This window comes from Mesocricetus auratus, unplaced genomic scaffold (assembly GCF_017639785.1).
Source record: "Mesocricetus auratus isolate SY011 unplaced genomic scaffold, BCM_Maur_2.0 Super-Scaffold_100009, whole genome shotgun sequence".
Taxonomy (NCBI): domain Eukaryota; kingdom Metazoa; phylum Chordata; class Mammalia; order Rodentia; family Cricetidae; genus Mesocricetus; species Mesocricetus auratus.
Window position 1 is genome coordinate 35,796,838 of NW_024429193.1, and position 20,265 is coordinate 35,817,102.

Here is a 20,265-nt window from a genome sequence, read left to right on the forward strand (position 1 = left end):
CTGTATTGGCACTGATGCTCCACTATTACCATCTTAAAATCCTAGATGACTGAATCATATTTTCCCTTTCCACTGTGTGCAATCAATTATGCATCCAATTCTGCCCACTGTTTTCCCTACTAACATTTTCATGCTACCCACTTAGAATTTACAGAAAATCTATTATGTAGTTTAAAAAAAAAGTCAGAAAAGAGCATATAAATAGTAAAGGCTACAAAGATGAGTACGATTCAAGATCTAGGTTCTTGAAATCTAGTAGAGAAATGAAAGAAGTTGTGGAATATTCTTTTACAACGTGTGAATATATATATATGTCACTGTGATCGAGTTTATAAAAAAGCTAAACAGCCAGTAACTAGGCAGGATTTGGAGGGTAGAGAGAATTCTGGGGAGAAGAAGGGAAAAGTCTGGGGAGTGACTAGCCAGACTTGGAAGAAGCAGCATGAAAGGTACATGGATGAGGTAGGTGAGCCTCGGGGTAGCACACAGATGAATAGAAATGGGTTAATTTAAGTTATAAGAGCTAGCTAAAAGCAAGCCTAAGTTTGTTTCACAACTAATAACAAGTCTCCAGGTGGTCAAGAGCCAGCATTCCAGACAAAAAACTCTACCTACAAGAAATGGAATAAATTGTCACTCAAAATAATTTACAGGGCATTCAAGATGGCTCAGTGGATGCTTACTACCCAGCCTGATTTTCCAAATTTGACTATGGGACCCACGAGGTGGAAGAAGAGACCTGACTCCAGGCTTTTCTGAAACCCTCATGCTGTAAATGACTACTCCTGTCCCTTTGCTGCGCGCGTAGTCTTCTCTTGAGTGACATCAGAGGTGCTAACCCACCTCGAGCCAGGCTGAACTAGAGGCTCTGCCAACTGTGCTCACTCTATCCCATGTCCCTTGTCAGCAGCAGTGACTGAACCTCAGTGTCTCTCCCCCACGCTCTCCAAGAGTCTGGAGAACAACCACATTATGATGAAAAGTACTGCCAGAGAGAGGGTTTACACAAAGACCATCTGTAGGTCTGACAGGAAAACTACCGTGGAAGAAATTTGTTCACCTTCTTCATCCAGTGTTTCAAAGTTTGGGTAGAAATAGTTTTTCCAGGTGTTGGTGGTGCACACCTTTAATCCCAGCACTTGGGAAGCAGAGACAGGTGGATCTCAGTGAGTTTGAGGCCTGCCTGGTATACAAAGTGAGTTCCAGGACAGCTAGGACTGTTACATAGAGGAACCCTGTCTCAAAAAAAAAAAAAACAACCAAAATAAAACACAAAATGATTAGTTTATACTTCTAGGTGAGATTTGATGTGAACTGCTTGATGCCGTGTTAGTCACTGTCTTCTAATGCTCCTGTAGCAGATGCGCTCACCAGCACCAGGAAGAAGTCCTGGAACACGATCCATGTGGGAGATTTCTGAGACCTTGTGATAAAACTCCAAGTAAACAAGAGTCTTGTAATCTCTGTACCTCCATAACATGAGTTGTTCTTGGAATGTTCTTGCATGGGTAGGAGTGATTGCACTTCAGGTTATTCCTTACAGCTGGCTATTGGTATTTGTTTACATGCCTCTTTAGAGAAACATGTTTTTGCCATGTGTGACTTGTTCTTGTGATTGATCATACTCTTCCCTCCAGTGACTCTTCTTAACCCTCCGAATATAAGCTGTCTGACGCTCTGAATAGAGTTGACTGGCTATTGTGTGAGACTATAGCCCCTCATTCTCAGGCACCCTCTCCCAGGTTCATGCTGTCAACTAGAGTAGTAAGCAGAGCATTTTATAGCGACTTCCTTCCAAGGACATTCGAGATCAAATAATCTACCAAGATCCTGCTCATTCATGTCCCTTTGTGTCCTGTCCTAACTGTACCTGCTGGGTTACCATTCAGATATGCTGACCAAAAAAAGATAAAAAAATTTGCATTTGGAGAATATCTGTGGATAGTGCTTACATGCATTACCACTTTGACATGTGACATTACAATGAGCCCATTCACTTCCACTCCAGTGTTGGAAGATTTTGCCACAAACAGTATGGCTGTGTCAGTGACTCCCGTAGAAAGTCACAGCAACTTGAGATGTACTTACCCTCTGAGAAGGTCTGAAACTGCATATCATATGCTGAACAATAATGAAGTCATGTTTGGAAGATTAATGAGTCGTTTACGAGGAGAGCACGCTTTATTCCTCCTTCCAAATAACTCCCACGCACCCACACCCCTCCCACCCCACAAAAGCAGAAGCACTGGAAATGAAAGTGACACCAAGCAAAGCCACTGATCAGGGGACTAGTCACGTGGTCTGGGTGCAAAGCCGCTGATCAGGGTACTACTCGCGTGGTCTGGGTGCAAAGGTAACTGTTCGGATAGGTCAGTTTTGCCAGCAGAGGTTCTGGTGACTCCCCAGGTGAGTTTTGGTTTCCTTCTGGAAGAGCCTCCTGGAGTTCACTGAGGGCGCCTCTTGTGTTTGTCTTCTGCGGCACTAGGACTGTATATGTTAGCTAGTTCAGCTGATCCCGGGGGCAAAGGCTCCTTCGTCTCCGGCCGCCCAGCTTTCCCTTCAACCTGTTTGGGACAAACACGATGGAAGGAATCAGCCCTGCGGAAGGTTGGCTGGACATTTCTCTTCCTGGTTCTCTGGTGCAATAATAGTCTTAGGTTTCAAGGTGTAGCCATCGGCAGGCCCTGGAGGACGCTCAGCTGAGGGACTGGGACTCATCAGACCACCAAGGTTACGGGCTGCCTTGACTTCTCAGCTGTGAGTGAGCAGACCAGATGTGCTCTAAGGTCCCCACGTTTCTTACAGGGACCTACTTGCCTGTGTGTTTACATTTTAGAAGAAAGCTACACTCTCAGTGGATGTTTTGAAGACTGTGTTCCCCATTTGGGGTCCAAACTGAGATCCTTGTAGTTCTGGACAAGGGCTTCTACCATTGAGCTAAATTGCCAACCCTTTTTTTTTTTTATTACCCAAGAAAGTCACTGTCACCTTACTGGCTTAAAAACCAAGAAGTTATCATTTAAGTTCAGCCCTTCTTTTTGTCCAGTTCATTCAGAGGTGGCTCCTGGGAAGAAAGATCATTTGACCAGGATATTTATGTGTATATCTCATGAAGAGAGATTCAAATGGAATTCATGATAATGAATCCAGATCAAACTTGTGTACCAAGTTCAGGGTCCTGGAGAAATGGACGTTTTTCTAACTCAACCTTTCTAGTAGAGACATATAATCTCTAATCGTAAATTATAGGCTGTCTTCATGATCCAATATTAACTGAGCGGTGGGGATGGGGAGCAGGGGAAGGAGAGGGTTGGAGATGGGCCTTCCCAGTCTATGCAAAACATGGCTCGTCCAATTATCTGGTTTAAACACAACCTCTGAAGACGTAGACAGTGAGTTGTAAGGATGAGAACAGGGCCTGAGACAACACCAGGGTCTCCGTCAAGGCTCTGGGAACTTTAAACTCTTAGGAATATAACTGAAGGATAAACATGGTGTGTGTGACCTCTGTGTATAAAAATAGAGTCAGGTGTTGTTCTGATTTTCCCCCTATTGCCTAAAGCAAATATGACAGGTGTAAAATGATTGGCTTGTTCTAAGTTAACAGATCCTCGATCGCCAGCTCTCCTACCAAGTCGGTGATGTTTGTCTGTTTTCATAAAACCGACGGTGAGAATGTACAAAGTCTAATCCTGAGAGATGTTTCCTAAGACTGGGTCCTTCAGAGAGCTTGAAAACATCCCAGATAAGCATATTTCTAGATAATAAAAACACCTATTCAGTTTCTACTCAAAACCGGGGGCTCTGAAGCCATCAGCTGCTGACCTTCCCAAAACTCAGAGCAGGATGGGAATGTTGCCTAGACCACCTTAGATAAATCACCTGCTTCTTGTTTTCAGAGTACTTTAAGCAAAATTAGTTTTAAGTAGTATAGTGTAGATAAGAACTCAATTTCTATCTGTTTATGATAGATTTATATATAATACCATATAAAGGGTTTTTGTAAACTTTTATGAAGATGGTATGTCATACATAGGTCAGAGTTAGATTTTTGACTAGAATAGTTATTATAAAAATAGTAATTTTGCCAATGTGTTACAGTAGGTTCTTGAATATCGGTAAGCAAAAAAAAAAAAAAAAGTAGCAAACACATTAATAACATGATCTTAGGGAAAAGTTGGAATTAACCAGTCCAGATGACAGACCGTGAGCACCCTGGCCTGGTCCAGAGGTGAGCTGGTGTTAGCCCTGTAGGAGGGACTGTGCCTCTGGCTATGGCAGCATACACTTGCAATCCCAACACTCTGGAGACTGAGTCACAAAGACTACAGCTTTGGAGACAGCCTGGACCACACAGTGAGATCCAGTCAACACACTAACAAATAAGCAAAACAAACAAACAAACAGATAGATAGTATGTCGTGGTATGTGGAAGGGGCCACAGGTAATTCTTAGAAAAAATTATTTTTTTCGAGGCAGGGTTTCTCTGTGTAGCTTTGGAGGCTGTCCTGTAGACCAGGCTGGTCTCGAACTCACAGAGATCCTCCTGTCTCTGCGTCCCAAGTGCTGGGACTAAAGGTGTGTGCCACTACCGCCCAGCTTAGAAAGAATTTTGCTATCTGTGTGGTTCTCTGTTATAACAGGGACTCGTGACTGTAAAAGACTTTGAAAGAATAATTTTTTTCAGCCTGTATCAACAGCAACTGTGAGATCTGGAAATGAGAGACAATAGTCAGAAGATTTGCAAAAGAAGCTGCCCTGGCATTTTTACTTGGGCATTCTGGTCCCTATGGTGGATGACAGATAGGAAGACAGAGTCAACCTTGCCAAGTAGCCATGGGTGGAGAAGTATTCATTACAACATGACCTTGGGAAGGCTTACTTCGCTCTTCAGCTGTACTTGGCTTTTCTTGCAAGCAAGACATGGTTGGGAGGAATGTGAACTCTATGGGAAATAAGGCATTTCATGTGGGTGTTTGTTGTTGTTGTTTTTAAATACTGGGAGTTGATTTGGTTTGCTGTCCAGTAGTCTGGACAGAATGGCAGTCACTTGTAAAATTTGAAGCGTAAACCTAGCGGTCTGGCTACTGGCATGGACCCCACTACTTTCTCCAGCTTTCTTTCCCGGGGACACTGGGGGGGTACTCCTGATGGGCACTGGGACACTGGGGGGGTACTCCTGATGGGCACTGGGACACTGGGGGGTACTCCTGATGGGCACTGGGACACTGGGGGTACTCCTGATGGGCACTGGGACACTGGGGGGTACTCCTGATGGGCACTGGGACACTGGGGGGTACTCCTGATGGGCACTGGGACACTGGGGGGTACTCCTGATGGGCACTGGGACACTGAAGGGGGTACTCCTGATGGGCACTGTGCCAGGGCGGAACTGGAAGTCTATCCCAGGCATTATCTTGGGCCAGAACTTGTACCTTCTATCTCTTTCTATCATTTCTTCCTTCACTATCTTATTGCTTCCATGAAGAACAAGAGTCCACCTCCCCAAACTGGTCTAAGTCTTGGCTCTAACAAGACATGTCTACCATTGAAACAGGGGGCCAGTTAGTCTCCATCTTTTTAAACTCAAAGGGGTGACCAAGACGTCAATATCCCAACAGCCAAGATGTGTCAATATTCTCTCTTCCTGTGCTTATTCCTAAAACCTGAAGTATGGAGTTTTTGCTTTTTATGGTATTAGCAAAAATATGCAGCAAAGTTCATTTTAAAACTATCCTTGGGCCCGTGAGGTAGTCTCACTGGATAAAGTCACAGTGCCTCAAGCCTGACAACTTGAGTTGGACACAAACACATGCACACACATGAATAAATGAGCCACTCTGCTACTGAGGGAAGTCTTCAACTGAGAAGGACTTAGTGGAGAGCGGCTGGGACCAATCAAGGAGGACTGCAGGCATGACAGGGACAGGTGGAGATGTGGCTTGAGTGCTCTCGGCAGAGCCTCATCTGCACCTCGGAGCACCTCGGGCCCAGTGGGTCAGCGAGGCCCCTGAGCTGAGGCCCCACCTATGCAGCGGTTAGGAAGGGCAGTAGAAGTACCTTGGCTGGCCAGCTGGCTCCAGCAGCTCGAGGATGCAGAGGGAGGTCATAGGTCTCGGTCTGCTGCTTAGCGAAGTTCACAAATACCTGCAGGCAGGGGAAGAGTAAGTGGAAGTTTCCAGAAAGATGGGACCCTGTACCCACATAAATGGCCTGGCATGTATGGTAAACTGTAATTCCGGCCTTGGAAGGTGGATATAGGAGATCCCTGGAGCAAGCTGGCTTGTAAGAGCAGACATAGTATTGGAAAGCTCTGGGTTTGAATGAGAGACCCTGCCTCGAAGAAGAGGCAGGAGGAGTAACCAAGGAAGATCCTGACATCCACCTCAGGTTTCTACATGCATGTTCACACATGTTCATGTGTACCTGCACACATGCAAACACACAGGAACATCACATCCATACCAATAAATGAATACCTACATAAAGAGTAAATGTTTATAAACACTTGTTGATATGAACAATTAAATATGTCTATTTTGTTCTTTGTAAATTACACATGAAAAAGTTGATTAAAAAAAAAACAGTCACCATCATGCACCAGCAAGCATGAAATAAGATGTAAGAAAAGAACGAAGTAAAAATAGTGACGTTTGTGGATGACTAGAATATTGTTAGAAAACCACTTCTGAAATGCCAGATTTGACTCTGAGGGACAGCGACCAACAGTGTGTTAAAGCTGAAGACATCTGTCACCCACCCCTCATGTCAGGTGTTGGAGAGCAGTGGGCACCCTGGGGGGACTTGCCTGGTCCAGCGTGGTCTGAGTGACTGAGTACTCCTCGATGAGCAGGCTGTCCTTGTGGGTGATGAGCAGCTGGAAGATCCTGGCCAGCGAAGAGGAGGAGACCTGGAACTGCAACAGGCTGTGGTGCCGCTCCCTCAGCACACTGCCTGGGAAGTTGCCCTGGAAGAACTGCTCGACGGGATTCAAGTCGGGAAGCAAGTCGTCCTTTGGGGATTTAATTTTCATTGTGACAACGTAGCCGTCTCCAAACCTAGCAAGTGCAGAGTGTACAGGACTGTTAGAGCTAAGGCAACCCCCAAAGAGTACTGTCATCAGGCATAATGAGGATTAAAAGCCCACAGCAGAGCCGGAGAGATGGCTCAGAGATTAAGAGCACTGGCTATTCTTCCAGAGTTCCTGAGTTCAATTCCCTGCAACCACATAGTGGCTCACAACCATCTATAGAGGGATCTGATGCTCTCTTCTAGCAAAAAGTTGTATATACAAATAGTGTATAAAGTAAAATAGTGTATAAAGTAAATAAATTTTTAAAAAGCCCACAGCCTTGACTTTCCATGCACATTTAAAACTAGGAACAAAAAAATGTTCAGCAACAGTTTCAGGAGGTCTAAATGTCTGTGTGGCAAAGTTGGATGGACATACTTGCTGAAGTTCAAGGTGGTTGTAGCCCCTTGTTAAGACCTCAGGCCCGGGGCTGGAGGGTTGGCTCAGAGGTTAAGAGCACTGACTGCTCTTCCAGAGGTCTTGGGTTCAATTCCCAGCAACCACATGGTGGCTCACAACCATCTACAATTCAATCTGGTGTATATGTAATAAATAAATAGATATTTAAAAAAAAAAAGACCTCAGGCCCACACATGGGGACATGGCTGCAGCCCTCAGATGTGAGGAAGACTGAATGACTTTGATAAGACCTGCCATGGAAGAACAAAGGCTTGGGAAGGCATTCCTTCCTAAGGGAAGTGCCTGAAGGAAGTGGAGTTTTATTGTGGTTGGATGCATCTCCTGAAGACTCGTGTATTAACCACTTGGTCCTCAAGGCAGCACTGAATAGAGATGGGACCATGAGGGGCTCTCATTTCATCAATGGACGGTTTCATTAGAGGTGGGGCCTAGGATCATAAGGGGCTCTCACTTCAACCATGGATGGTTTCATTAGAGGTGGAGCCTAGGATCATAAGGGGCTCTCATTTTATCAATGGACGGTTTCATTAGAGGTGGGGCCTAGGATCATAAGGGGCTCTCATTTTATCAATGGACGGTTTCATTAGAGGTGGGGCCTCGTTGGAGGAAGAAGATCATGGGGATGTGCTTGGAAAAGGTCCCCTCTTTCTTTCCTGGAACCTACTAAGGGAAGCAGGATTCTCTACTACATATTGCTACCACCATGATTGTCTGCCCCATGCCCAAAACAGTGGAGCTGGCCAGCCTTTGCTCCCTAGTGTGGGTTTTTCTCAGGTATTTTTGATATAAAGCAGACTAACAATGATGCTTCTCCCCTCTCCTTTCAAGGTCTGCTGGTCACCCTATGTGGGTCAAGATGGTCCATCAGAAAGAGCAGCATCCTAGGCTGGTGACTGTGATGACCTAGGTGGGGGTACATCGTGCCAGTTAAAGTTTACTGTATGAACCAGGGCTGTCTCTACAGTAAGATGTTATCAGCCTTCCAGTTACAGGAAGTCAGCCATCCCTCCACAAGGGAATGCCACCCCCTACCTCTGCCATCACGAGGATACCGAGGAATGAGAGGGAAAGTGGGGGGAATGTGCTTTAGCAGTTGGGCATGGGGCATTGGTGACATGGGTCTGGTGACCTCACATGCTGACATCCCCATACTGTCTATGTAGTCCCCACATGGTGGCTCCTTAAGAAGTCAAGGTCAAATGCCCATTTGTCAAATGTACCTTACATATTAGTTCTTTCTGCCCTGATGCATGTGAAGGATGGAATTGCCATGCAACGTGCTTCCATAGACTCCTCAAGATTTGGATCTCAGATAAGCTAGATTCTGTCCTTTTCACCAGTTGGCTTGATAGCCTATATCCAGGGCTCCTGATAAGCATGTTAAATATATGAGTGACAACTATAAATCCACTCTTTCCCAGGCATATTAGGATTCAAGGAAAGACAGTGATGTTATAATAATCTCATTTTAACTAATCATTAGCTTTAGCTCACAAGCTATAAATATCAAGGAATTATATTTAACCATTTATAAGTTTATGAATGCAAGATAATCTTGTTCAAGATTACTTGTATTGTTAGTTTGCCATATAACTAACATATGGTCATTTTTTTTTCAGACTTAACCAGATACAATATCCTAGAAAAGAAAATTGGTTCTCAAGCTGTTTGGTCTCTTTTTGTTTTGTTTGTTTGCTTGTTTGTTGTTTTGAGACAGGGTTTCTCTATGTAGCCTTGGTTGTCATGGAACTCATGTAGACCAGGCTGGCCTTGAACTCACAGAGATCTGCACACTTCTGCCTAAGCTGCTTGGTTTCTTAATCATTCCTGCCTTGGTTGTAGACTCTCATAAAAACAGGCCATGGGTCCTGGTGTGTAGGGAAATGTGGGTTGGTACTAGATCAATGACAGTGGCCCTCCTGCTTCCCAGCTAGTCTCTGTAAATGCCCCAGTAAGATCTCTTGCATCCAGAGACTCCTATGAGCTTCAATCATAAGTAATTCACCCAGTAGAGGACATCCCATCAGCTCTCTCCATCCCCCTATAGTCTGGCCCAGTCAACCTTGGCCAATGCCCGTGGAATGAAATGTCCATGATGAACTCAAGGCCTGGCTGAACCCAAAGAACACAGTGAAAGGCACGCCCCTCCGTCTGCTTACTTGGACTTGAGGTGCTGAATGGTACCCAGACACTGAAAGGTGCCCTTCACCATGATGGCCAGCCGTGTACACAGTGCTTCACATTCTTCCATGCTATCGTGCAAGAGAGGAAGTGAGAACGGAGCTAGGAGGATGTTCCACCTCCCTCCACCTCCCTGGGGATCTCTTGCCTGTGGGAGGTGAGAACCACGGCTCTCCCTTCTCTGATGATGCTCACAATGGTATTCCACAGCATTCGGCGTGCCTGGGGATCCATCCCTGTCGTGGGCTCATCCTGCAGAACAGGAGAGAAAACAGGGAGATGTGGGGCTTGGAGTTGGTCTTTCTCCATCATTGCCTCTTTCCTGGGCTAACAGATACGGGCAAAATCACTTCCCAGCAAGCAAGACAGAGCCATGAGCTGTGGGACACAAGGGCAGGAGGGGGGTTGGAGAGTTCAGAGACATGGTGCTCACCGATAGATCCATGTCAGCTTCCTAGTAAATTACAGTTAAGATCACAGGAAGAAAGAAACAGTATAATAATAATAGGAAGAAGAAGAAGAAGAAGAAGAAGAAGAAGAAGAAGAAGAAGAAGAAGAAGAAGAGAGAGAGAGAGAGAGAGAGAGAAAGGAAGGAAAGAAGGAAGGAAGGAAGACAATAGTAGAGGGAGATACCCCAGGTAACTTTTCCAGTTCCCTCTATGTCCTGTGTCCTCTTAAAACTCAGACTGCATGGACTCAGGAACTCTAGTCTGCTCCAAATTCATGCGAGGGTCCCAAGCCCCTGACTCAGGCCAATGCTCCTGTCCATACATGCCTTCCCATCCGGGCTTCTAACCTACATTCCCTGGAGCTGACAGAGCTTTCCAGCTCTTAGCTTCCGGCCCCTCCAGAGCCTTCCCAGAAACGGAAGGCCAGACTGCGCCATGTCCAGACACTGGGCTAATTTGCTCAAAGGAGGCAATATGTGAACCAGTCAGACAAAAGCCAACTGTCATCTTTTCTAAAGCTGCAAGCCCTGAACCAATTTTCCCAACCCAGGATATGCAGCGATGCTTCAACTCTGCAGGGTGTGGTGCCCTCACCAGCAGCAGCAGGGGCGGGCAGCCAATGAGTGCTATGGCCGTGGAGAGTTTCCGCTTATTGCCGCCACTGTAGGTGCCTACCAGGCGGTCAGCATAGAGAGACAAGCCCAGGCTCTGGATACCCCAGTTGGCAACCTGGGAAGCGAAAGAAATGTCAGCGGGTGGACGATGGACAAGTGAACGCCCCAGGCACCCACACAGTTCAAAGCTGTATTCTCAGATCTCAGCCTGCCAGCCCCTAACCCAACCCAGATCTGATGCAGCAGGGCCACCTGCTGGCTGGTATGCACTAGCACATGGTTCAAGGTGAGAAGGTCGCTTTTCTATTCTTGACCTTTGGTTTCACCAGTGTGGCTTCCTCAGTTCTGCAGACCCGCCCCCACCTCTCTGCCCTCCCACCCCGAAACAGCTACATTTCTCACCAAGAGTTCTAAGGTCTCTTTGAGAAGACTGCACCCCACACCCATTGGCTCTACCCCCAAACAGTCACAGTGTTAGCACTAGGAAAGTGTGTTGAGGCAAGCTCACCCGGTAGGTAGCTCTGTGACTCACTTCCCTTCTCTAGCCCTATACTTAGATGTCACTTCCTGCGAGCGTTTGCCTGGGATGGCCGCCCTACCGACAATCACAACCTCATCCTAACAACTGCTCCCTGCTTAATGTCCTCTCAGCACTTGCTGCTCTCTAACTCACCGGACAGTTTACTGAATCTGGTGTTTCTCCTTCCACTAGGATACAGGCTCCATTTTATTTATTTATGTTTGTTTTTTTAAGACAGGGTTTCTCTGTATTGTTTTGGAGGCTGTTCTGGAACTCACTCGGTAGACCAGGCTGGTCTCGAACTCACAGAGACTCGCCTGCCTCTGCCTCCCGAGTGCTGGGATTAAAGACGTGCACCACCACGCCCGGCTCAGGCTCCATTTTGGAAATAGTTTCAGATCCCCACACCCCCACACCTCCAGCGTGTGTATGTGGGGGGAGGGGTGCGCCGTGGTAGGTGCACATTTGCCTCAGAACGCGTGTGGAGGACAGCAGACAGCCTCCAGTGCTGTTCCTCCCCTCCCGCCTTGTTTGCTCTCCCTTTTCCTAAAATTATGTGCCACTTCTTCTATAATAACAAAACTAGGTCCCCAAGACATCAATGCATTTGTTCCTTTACTTGAGTCTATCACAGACCTACAATTTTTTAGAATTGCTTTGTCTGTACCAATATAAAAAGCAAATATATAAAGAAATAGATCAGATATTGAAGTGCTTTTCCCCACTCTACCTTGCCCAGGACTAAGGCTAATACCCCACTATCTGCACGATTATTTAAAATAGACTAATTTGTTCCAATTTATATTCAACGTTAGGCTTTATTTCTGTTCTCACGCATATCCCCCTTCTTATTCTTACTGATTCTGTCTTAGTTTTGAATCTGTAGAACATGGACACACCTGCGTGAGTCAAAGCGAAACAGAGGGTAACATCTGAGAAGTATCAGTCCCCCAGCTGGCTTCCACTCCACTTCCCTCCTAGCACCAAAGTCACCGTCGTCTGGTTTGCCCTTTTCCATCCTATTCGGGAAACTAAGCAGCCACGAATCTGCTGCTCTATTTTCCTGCTTTCTTCCATAAATGTGGCATCCCACATGCTCACCTCTACACCTAGTCTCTTCTCATATGGTAATATTAGAAATAACATTAAGAATAAGTCTGTAACAGGCCACAGAGACCATCCTTATGCTTTTTCTGTAACTGCATAAGACTGTCACATGGATTGCATGGATTCAGCCAACTATGCCTAAATATTTAGGTGATATCCAATATTTTGTAATCCCAGGTATGATGGATAACCTTGTACTCACACATTTTATATTTGGAAACCTGTGTCATCAGGGTAGATTTCAAGAATGTTAATTGCTGGGTTAAAAGACAACTGCATGTACTAGACTGCAGGGCAGAGATTTGCTGTGTGTCTGTTTCATTCACTGTTATATCCAGCTTCTAGGTCAGGATTTGACACACAGTAGGCATGACTATTTGCTGGAACAGGTGGATAGTGTGCCCAGTTTCCTGCCAATCTCCCATGTGGCCATGACAAACTGTTTTTCACCTTCTCAATTTCCTCTGCTGGTACACCCCGCAGCCTGGCATAGAGGTAAAGATGTTCTCGGCCTGTGAGTAGGTCATCAATTGCATCAAATTGAGGACAGTAGCCCATGCTTTGATGGACATCTGAAATATTGGTTAAAATGCTGCAAGAAGAAAGAGCAATTAGTGAGCTTCCTGCATAGGGGGGTGAGCACAAAGCAGGGGCCAGAGAGAATTCTGCCACTGGGGCAAAACCTCCATTTTAGAAACACACACGGAATTCAGAAATCAAAGTGGAATCCTGTAGTTGGAAGCACGAACTTTAGGATCCTTCCGAGTTTTTACGTCTAGGACAAACTGCCACTCAGTTGAGGTTGGATCACCTGGCTTGAGAGCTTAAAAACAACTGTTTAAGAAATGATCAATGGAGCCGGGCGTTGGTGGTGCACGCATTTAATCCCAGCACTCGGGAGGCAGAGGCAGGCAGATCTACAGTTTGAGGCCAGTCTGGTCTACAGAGTGAGGTCCAGAACAGCCTCCAAAACAATACAGAGAAACCCTGTCTCAAAAACAAACAAACAAACAAACAAAACAAAAAAGAAATGACCAATGGATCATCGATGGATCCTAATCCCTTTCAGACATTTGGGGAGTAGTTTGAAAAAGGTGGATGCCTCCCAGTGGAAGTAAACTTCTTCCTCTGTATTTATTGGCAGACAAAGAGAGACCACCAGATAACTACTGGAACAGGAGACTGGCAAGTGACAGTCGCCATCTGATGAATACATTAGATACCCCACTAAAAATCTATTGACTTGAATAACAACAAAACTGTATATAGATGATTTTGCCAAATCTCCTTTGCTTTGTCTAACCCCTTATATCTCAGGAATTATTAATAAAGGGTGGCTAGAATAGGATGGGACATAGAGTCCATTGCAGTTCCTCACTGTGACAAAGGTCACTCAAGGTATAGGTAGATCTGCTGAAACCACCCAGGGAAACAAGGAAGCAACCTTGCCAAATTCATAGGAGACATCACACCTGAGTCGCAGTCTTCAAAACTTGACTTTCTTTCTAACTTGCAGCTCAGTTTTACCTTAGGACAGCAGGCCATTTCTCACCTGTGCTAAAACTGGTGTCACCTAATAACTTCCTATTACATCCCCCACTGAACCCTCTCTCCATAACTCCTGCTGTTCCCACTGTGAAGTCACTTGTTTGGTGGCAGGTAGCTGGGTGACAGAGAAGATACACTCAGCTATGACCTGGCTCTATCTTCCTAGTCGGTTTGCTTCAGACCCACCAGGCATGGCCATGGAAGGCTGCGACCCCAGATTCATTTTATCTGAGTCCCAGAGGTGTGCTCAGGACTCCTGATGCCCGTTGGACCGTGTTGAGCAGGGCATTTGGGTAGCAGTGCCTGCTCCACTTACAAACCAGAACAGAGTGTTATGAGTGCTCTCATCGTGTGAGAGCATTGCTGTTCAGGAGTAGCCAGCAAAGAGACAAACCAGCAGGAGGTCATTCATTCTCTTCCCTGCCCTGCCTCATAGAGGACAAGTGTGTTTAGACTCCCATTATCACAGAGGCCAATAGCGACTCTCCAGAAGCAATGATACAGGTCAACTTTCTCAGCTTTCCTTAGTCTGATGAGAGCAAAGATTGGCACACAAGCAGGCAATGCTAAGAAAGTCCCCTGAGGTCCCTTGAGTGAGGACCTCCATTCTGAAACTCAACTCAGAGAAAGGATATATTATCCCGGGAGATAATAACGTGGGATCATGGGTGTACCCCAGGGCTCAGTAAATTCCTCGAAGCTTTGTAAACTGTCAGAAGGGAGATAAAGAAAGGCTATGGGCCACAGAATGGGAAAAAATATTCACTAACCCCACATCTGACAGAGGGCTGATCTCCAAAATTTACAAAGAACTCAAGAAGCAAGTCTCCAAAACACCAAAGGATCCAATTAAAAAGTGGGCTACAGAACTAAATAGAGAATTTTCAATAGAGGAGTCTAAAATGGCTGAGAGGCACTTGAGAAAGTGCTCAACATCCTTAGCCATCCAGGAAATGCAAATCAGAACAACTCTGAGATACCATCTTACTCCTGTCAGAATGGCTAAAATCAAAAATACCAACGACAATTTATGCTGGAGAGGTTGTGGTGAAAGGGGAACATTCCTCCACTGCTGGTGGGAGTGCCAACTTGAACAACCACTTTGGAAATCAGTATGGAGATTCCTCAGAAAAATGGGAATAAACCTACCACAAGACACAGCAACTCCACTCTTAGGTATATATCCAAAAGATGCCCATTCATACAACAAGGATGTCTGTTCCACTATGTTCATAGCAGCATTATTTGTAATAGCCAGAACTTGGAAGCAACCTAGATGCCCCTCAACTGAAGAGTGGATAGAGAAAATGTGGTACATTTACACAATGGAGTACTATTCAGCAGAAAAAAAAACAATGGAATCCTGAGATTTGCAGGCAAATGGATGACACTAGAAGAAACCATCCTGAACGAGCTAACCCAATCACAAAAAGAGAACCATAGAAACATGGCATGTACTCTCTCATATATGGATTTTAGACATAGATTTGGGGAGTGCCAGCCTACAATCCCATGGCCAGAGTGTCTGGGAAACAGAACCTTCATTCAGTGGCTGATGGAAACAGAGGCAGACTCCCACGGCTAAGCACTGAGATGAACTCAAGAAATCCAGTGACAGAGAGGGGAGGAATGATGACCAAAGGGGTTAAGACGGGTCTGGTTTAGCCCCTAGAAACAGCTGACCTGACAAGGGTTAGCTCTTGAATCCCAGGCTGATGCCTGGGAATCCAGCATGGGACTCATCAAGACCCCCTGAATGTGGGTGTCAGTGAGGAGGCCTAGGCAATCTATTGAGCCTTGGGTAGTAGATCAGTATTTATCCAGAAGTATACAAATGGACTTTGAGCTCCCATCCAAGAATGAGAGATGCACTCTCACCCTGAACTCTTGGGGGAGGGTCCAGGCCCTGTCCTGGATGAAATGACAGACTATGGACACCCCCATGGAGGGCCTCAACCTCCCTGGGGAAATGAAGGGATATTGGGGGGTTGGTGGGAGGGCACGGGAGGAGGGGAGGGAAAGAGAGGCTATGGGGTGTTATTACAGAGGAAGATGATTCAGGGCTTATCAGTTGCTGAGTGCATAGCCCAAAGAGACGAAGAAGCATTGACTTCGTGATTCCCAGGACTTTCTAAGAATCCATGCTAAGAGCACTCTTTTAACTGTTACAGTTTAGTTTGGTTTTTCAGTGTGCCTCTGTCTTGTGTATTTTTAAATCACATTTTGTGGGAGGTTTCCCTCCTGCATAGGTCTTTGTGGGTTCAGAGTCACTCTGGCATATGACTGAGAATGACTTTCCTTATGCTTGCACAAGGACATGGCCTGTGGACGACACTCTGCAACAGGAAGGACAGAGCACTCACCTCTTGCCTGCTATGGTAGCGTCACCTGATGTCACTGTGGTGTCCCCAGTGAGCATCTTGAATGTGGTTGTCTTGCCTGCACCGTTCACTCCCAGGAGGCCAAAGCACTAGGAAAAACAGAGAACAGGTATTGCCATAGTGGCCAAGGAGGTCATCACTGCCACACTCCAGGGCAGCGTAAGCGCTAGGAGGGTCATTTTATACCTGGGGTACCATTATTGAGATTATTGGCCATGTGTGGCTACCAACACAAAACACACCTAATCCAAACTGACATGAGCACTAAGTGTGTAACACACTGGCTTTGAAGACTTAGAACAACAAAGAAAAATGAAAAATGTCTCAGTAATGTTTTATATTAATTACACATTGAAATAAAATTTAAGATATATTAACTAAGATAAAAATAATAAATTTAATCCCACTCCCCACCCCTGGTAGCTACCAGAAAGTTTGGCTTTCATTAGATTTGCTCAGAGGGAGAAGATTCGTGGCTAAGGGCTGACTTTTCTCAGGAGCTATTTCATGGTAGTCTATATGGTACGCACCTCTCCAGGACGGACTCCGACACATAACCTGTCTACTGCTGGACTGGAAGAGCCTGAGTAAACCTGTAAGATCCAAAGAAGCCGGGCTGAAGATCAAGACAGGGGTAGAGAGGGCAGTGGAGCAAGAGCAGAAGGCAGCGAAGAGTGCTTTGGGAGAAAAACCACAATGCTAGGAGACAGGAGAGGCGCCATGACAGAGCGGTGTGGAGGGCAAACCACCCCGGGCACGCACAGAACACACGGCAGATGCTGACACTCAGAGAAGTTCTGGGGGCCCTGTGGTGCCCACGATGAACATCAGGGACAGTAATGTGGAAGTCAAGTGACAATACAGAGATGGCAGGCTGCTGTGAAGGACAATGTGATGGTCCCGTGCCATGTGTGGGTCAGCTTGCTCCTCCAAGATAATATTGCCCACTTGTGCCTCACCTTGGTTAGTTCATTCAGCCTTAAGATGTCGCTTTTATTTCCCCCACTAGTAATTCTTTGTCTTTCTTCAGCTACATCATCATCTTCATCAAAAATGGGCTCTCTAGCAGGCTCAGCAACCCTAGAGGAAGGAATGTGGACAAGATTGGCCTGGGTGTGCAGTAACCATCACGCGTCCCTTTCATCTGTCACCCCATCCCCCCGCTTTGACTTCCCTGGACTTCTTTCCTCTATGTCTATTGTAAAGATGGCTCCTGACAGGAGGGACACTAGGCAGACAGGTCAGGTGCTTCTGTTCAAATTAGCCCTGCATTGCAGTCCTGCCTCTTCATATGACCTTGTGCTTGTGCCAGACCTGCCTGAGCCTTGACTTCTTCAACCACGTGAAGGGGAAAAAAGAAGGCTACCTCAGGGATCTGTGAAGATGAACTCTGAATGCTTGGTACAGGGTGAAGGCTCAGGACCTGGGAGCCAGTGTTACGTTACTAAAAGCTTTCCTCCATAGCAAGTGAAACGTAGGTGAGTCGTTATCTATCAGCCTTCCTTCTTCCTCCAGCCTTTCCTGCCGGCTCAGCGTCAAGATAGCTTTGTCATCTTATAACGCATGCTTCCCAACCTTTTTTGGTCCTTTGCAAGCTATGGGTTCCAAGTCTAAATCCTCCAAGCTTTTGTGTCCTTCAGGCAGGTCCCACATGCCTTTCCCATCGGCTCTTATTCTTAATGTACTCATTCCTCCACCAACCACTGGTGTATGCCCTGGTCCCTACCTTATGCAAGGCATTCCCACTTGCTAGCATCAGCGTGTTCACTTCCTCCTGCCCTGCTAAGAGAAATCGTCCTCGTCTGGAAATCCTTCTAACCATCTACGTGCCAAGTGTCCCACCTTTTGACACTGATATATGGCATTGTCATCTACAAGTGTGTTATGCTGTACTCATAGCTATCCTTGAATGTATACAGCCTGTAGGCTATAAGTTAGACATGCCTGACCTAGGACTCCAGCCTTTCCTTCCTCCCTTACTGACTACATCTGCTCACTCATTAAATCTTGTCTAAAAGACTTTCTTCTGGGTATCATCCCCAATGCCTCCATCCCCATCCAGTTCACTAACTAGCTCTTACATTTTCAGTTAACCCACATTCCTTATTTATGCTCTTCCAAGTGGCAGCACCTTCTCTCAGTAGGGTGTGCCCATCTTGCTCTCTCAGCATCTGGCTTGCTCCTCCTGACCCCACCCATTTACCTCTTACTGGTTTCATGCCCTCTTAAACTCTCTCCAAAGTTCTTTTCAACTTTCCCTTATGGTACTTGCTGGCTACTGGTCTCAAACTGGTAATTAGATGGAGTTTACCATCCACTTTGAACTGCATTCCCAAGCAACCCAACACCCAGAAGGCCCGGGCCCAGAGGGACAGGGGTCACTTCTGGCCTCACACTCTCTACTGGCTGGGCCTTCATCAGAAGGACTTGGGCCCTCCACGAGTGGCACTGGGGAGTGGGTTTTCTGTGTGTCACATTGCCCATGCCATGCAGTGGGGATTCTGGGCTGGGCTCTTCCCTGTTCCAGGATAGCCAAGTGCTGGAATTTAAAGTGTGTGCCACCACTGTCTGGCCTTATCACTTCCTGACTCCTGTCTGTACAGACCTCCAGACCTCTATGGTTAACTAGTAGCTAGCTCCAGGCAAGCTTTATTTATCAGAATGCAAACAAAATATCACACAACACAAGGTTCCAAAGAACTCCTGTACTCCATGTTCTAGCTGACAAGGGAGTTTGATTTGTCTCACTTCTCATAGATCAAAACCCTTCTTCCTCATATCTTGGATATTCCATAATGATTTTTATTTACAGTGCTAGCACCCAGTTTAAGGTAGGCATGCAGTAACTACACAAGAAGGTTAAATAGTAACTGAAATGAAACCATTGAGCTTCTAAGAGTTTGAAGCTAAGACTTGTCTCAAATTTTAGCACGCCTCCTTTTACCCTTATCTCCTGTAGTATGTAGAACAAACTGGGTCTTGAGAATGAAGAAAAAACCCAGAATGCAGTTTCTGAGAACCACGTTGATATGAAGCCCAGGGTTGGAAACATGCTCTACTAGATGGCACCTTGGGGTGCAATAATACGTACCACCGGGTGAGGAAAAAGTGGTGTTGGATGAGGAGTGTTAGAAGGAAGTATACTACCCCTTCTATTGCCATGGCAACCAGGTTTTTCCCAATCAGGTCCCACTGGAATGGGTTGGAGGAGTACTCCTCACCTGGGAAGGAAACAAGAGGACGTTAGGATGAATAGTCTGCATTAGGCTTCCCAGGCTTCCCCATGAAGACCCAACTATGACCCAGATACCCAGACATGGAGGAGAGGCTAAATAAAACCCCAAATTAACTTTTTCTTGATTTTCCAGGTCAAAGTGTAGGGGGGTAAAATCTTGCCCTTGGCCTCACCTGTGGCTCCCCAGACATAGAAACAGAAGCACCCTAATCCCTTCTAAGTGGCAACATAATGCCTGACCAGCATTTAGGTGCCCTCCCAGCCTCTAGGCTGCAGGTCTGACATGGGTGGATCCATGGTTGCGAACCATAGACCTAGGATGCTACCCACCAAACTGGGCATAGACATCTGTCACAGCTTGGCTCAGTGCCAGGTCGATGAGGCCTCTGCCCAGGCAGAAGTGGGGAAAGACAATGAGTAACTTCCTCAACATGGCGTTGAACCTGAGCAGTGTCTGAGAACGAGAAATAAGGCTGTTAAGAGTGGGAGTTGAGGCTACCTGTCCCCACCCCCGCCCTTGTGAGTAGGTAGGCTCCAGTGTCTTCACAGAGCAAGGCCAGGGACTCTGGTCTCCTGGTAGTACCCAGTGCAGATGCGTGACCATCCACTGAACGGTGAATAACTAGTGAGAAAAGGACAGGCTGAGGGGACACGTGAGGACACAGACCCCAGGGAGCTGGATTGCTGGGAGGACAGCCAGAGCACGGCACAGCCAGAACACGGCATGGCCAGGGCACG

General features: G+C 46.3%; 1 protein-coding gene across 1 annotated transcript in view; it reads right to left on the bottom strand.

Annotated features, from left to right (window-relative positions):
• Window positions 1-2,224: 2,224 nt before the first annotated feature.
• Abca4 (ATP binding cassette subfamily A member 4) overlaps window positions 2,225-20,265 on the bottom strand; it is a 123,776-nt gene continuing 105,735 nt past the window's right edge. The window contains exons 39-50 of the mRNA XM_040751937.1: window positions 19,858-19,981; window positions 19,384-19,513; window positions 17,252-17,372; window positions 16,823-16,885; window positions 16,275-16,381; window positions 12,814-12,955; window positions 10,717-10,851; window positions 9,822-9,925; window positions 9,652-9,744; window positions 6,809-7,058; window positions 6,061-6,147; window positions 2,225-2,564 (exon numbers count right to left, since the gene is read on the bottom strand). Coding sequence (XP_040607871.1) covers window positions 2,445-2,564; window positions 6,061-6,147; window positions 6,809-7,058; window positions 9,652-9,744; window positions 9,822-9,925; window positions 10,717-10,851; window positions 12,814-12,955; window positions 16,275-16,381; window positions 16,823-16,885; window positions 17,252-17,372; window positions 19,384-19,513; window positions 19,858-19,981 — 1,476 coding nt within the window. The 3' untranslated portion in view covers window positions 2,225-2,444. The remainder of the gene's footprint in view (window positions 2,565-6,060; window positions 6,148-6,808; window positions 7,059-9,651; window positions 9,745-9,821; window positions 9,926-10,716; window positions 10,852-12,813; window positions 12,956-16,274; window positions 16,382-16,822; window positions 16,886-17,251; window positions 17,373-19,383; window positions 19,514-19,857; window positions 19,982-20,265) is intronic.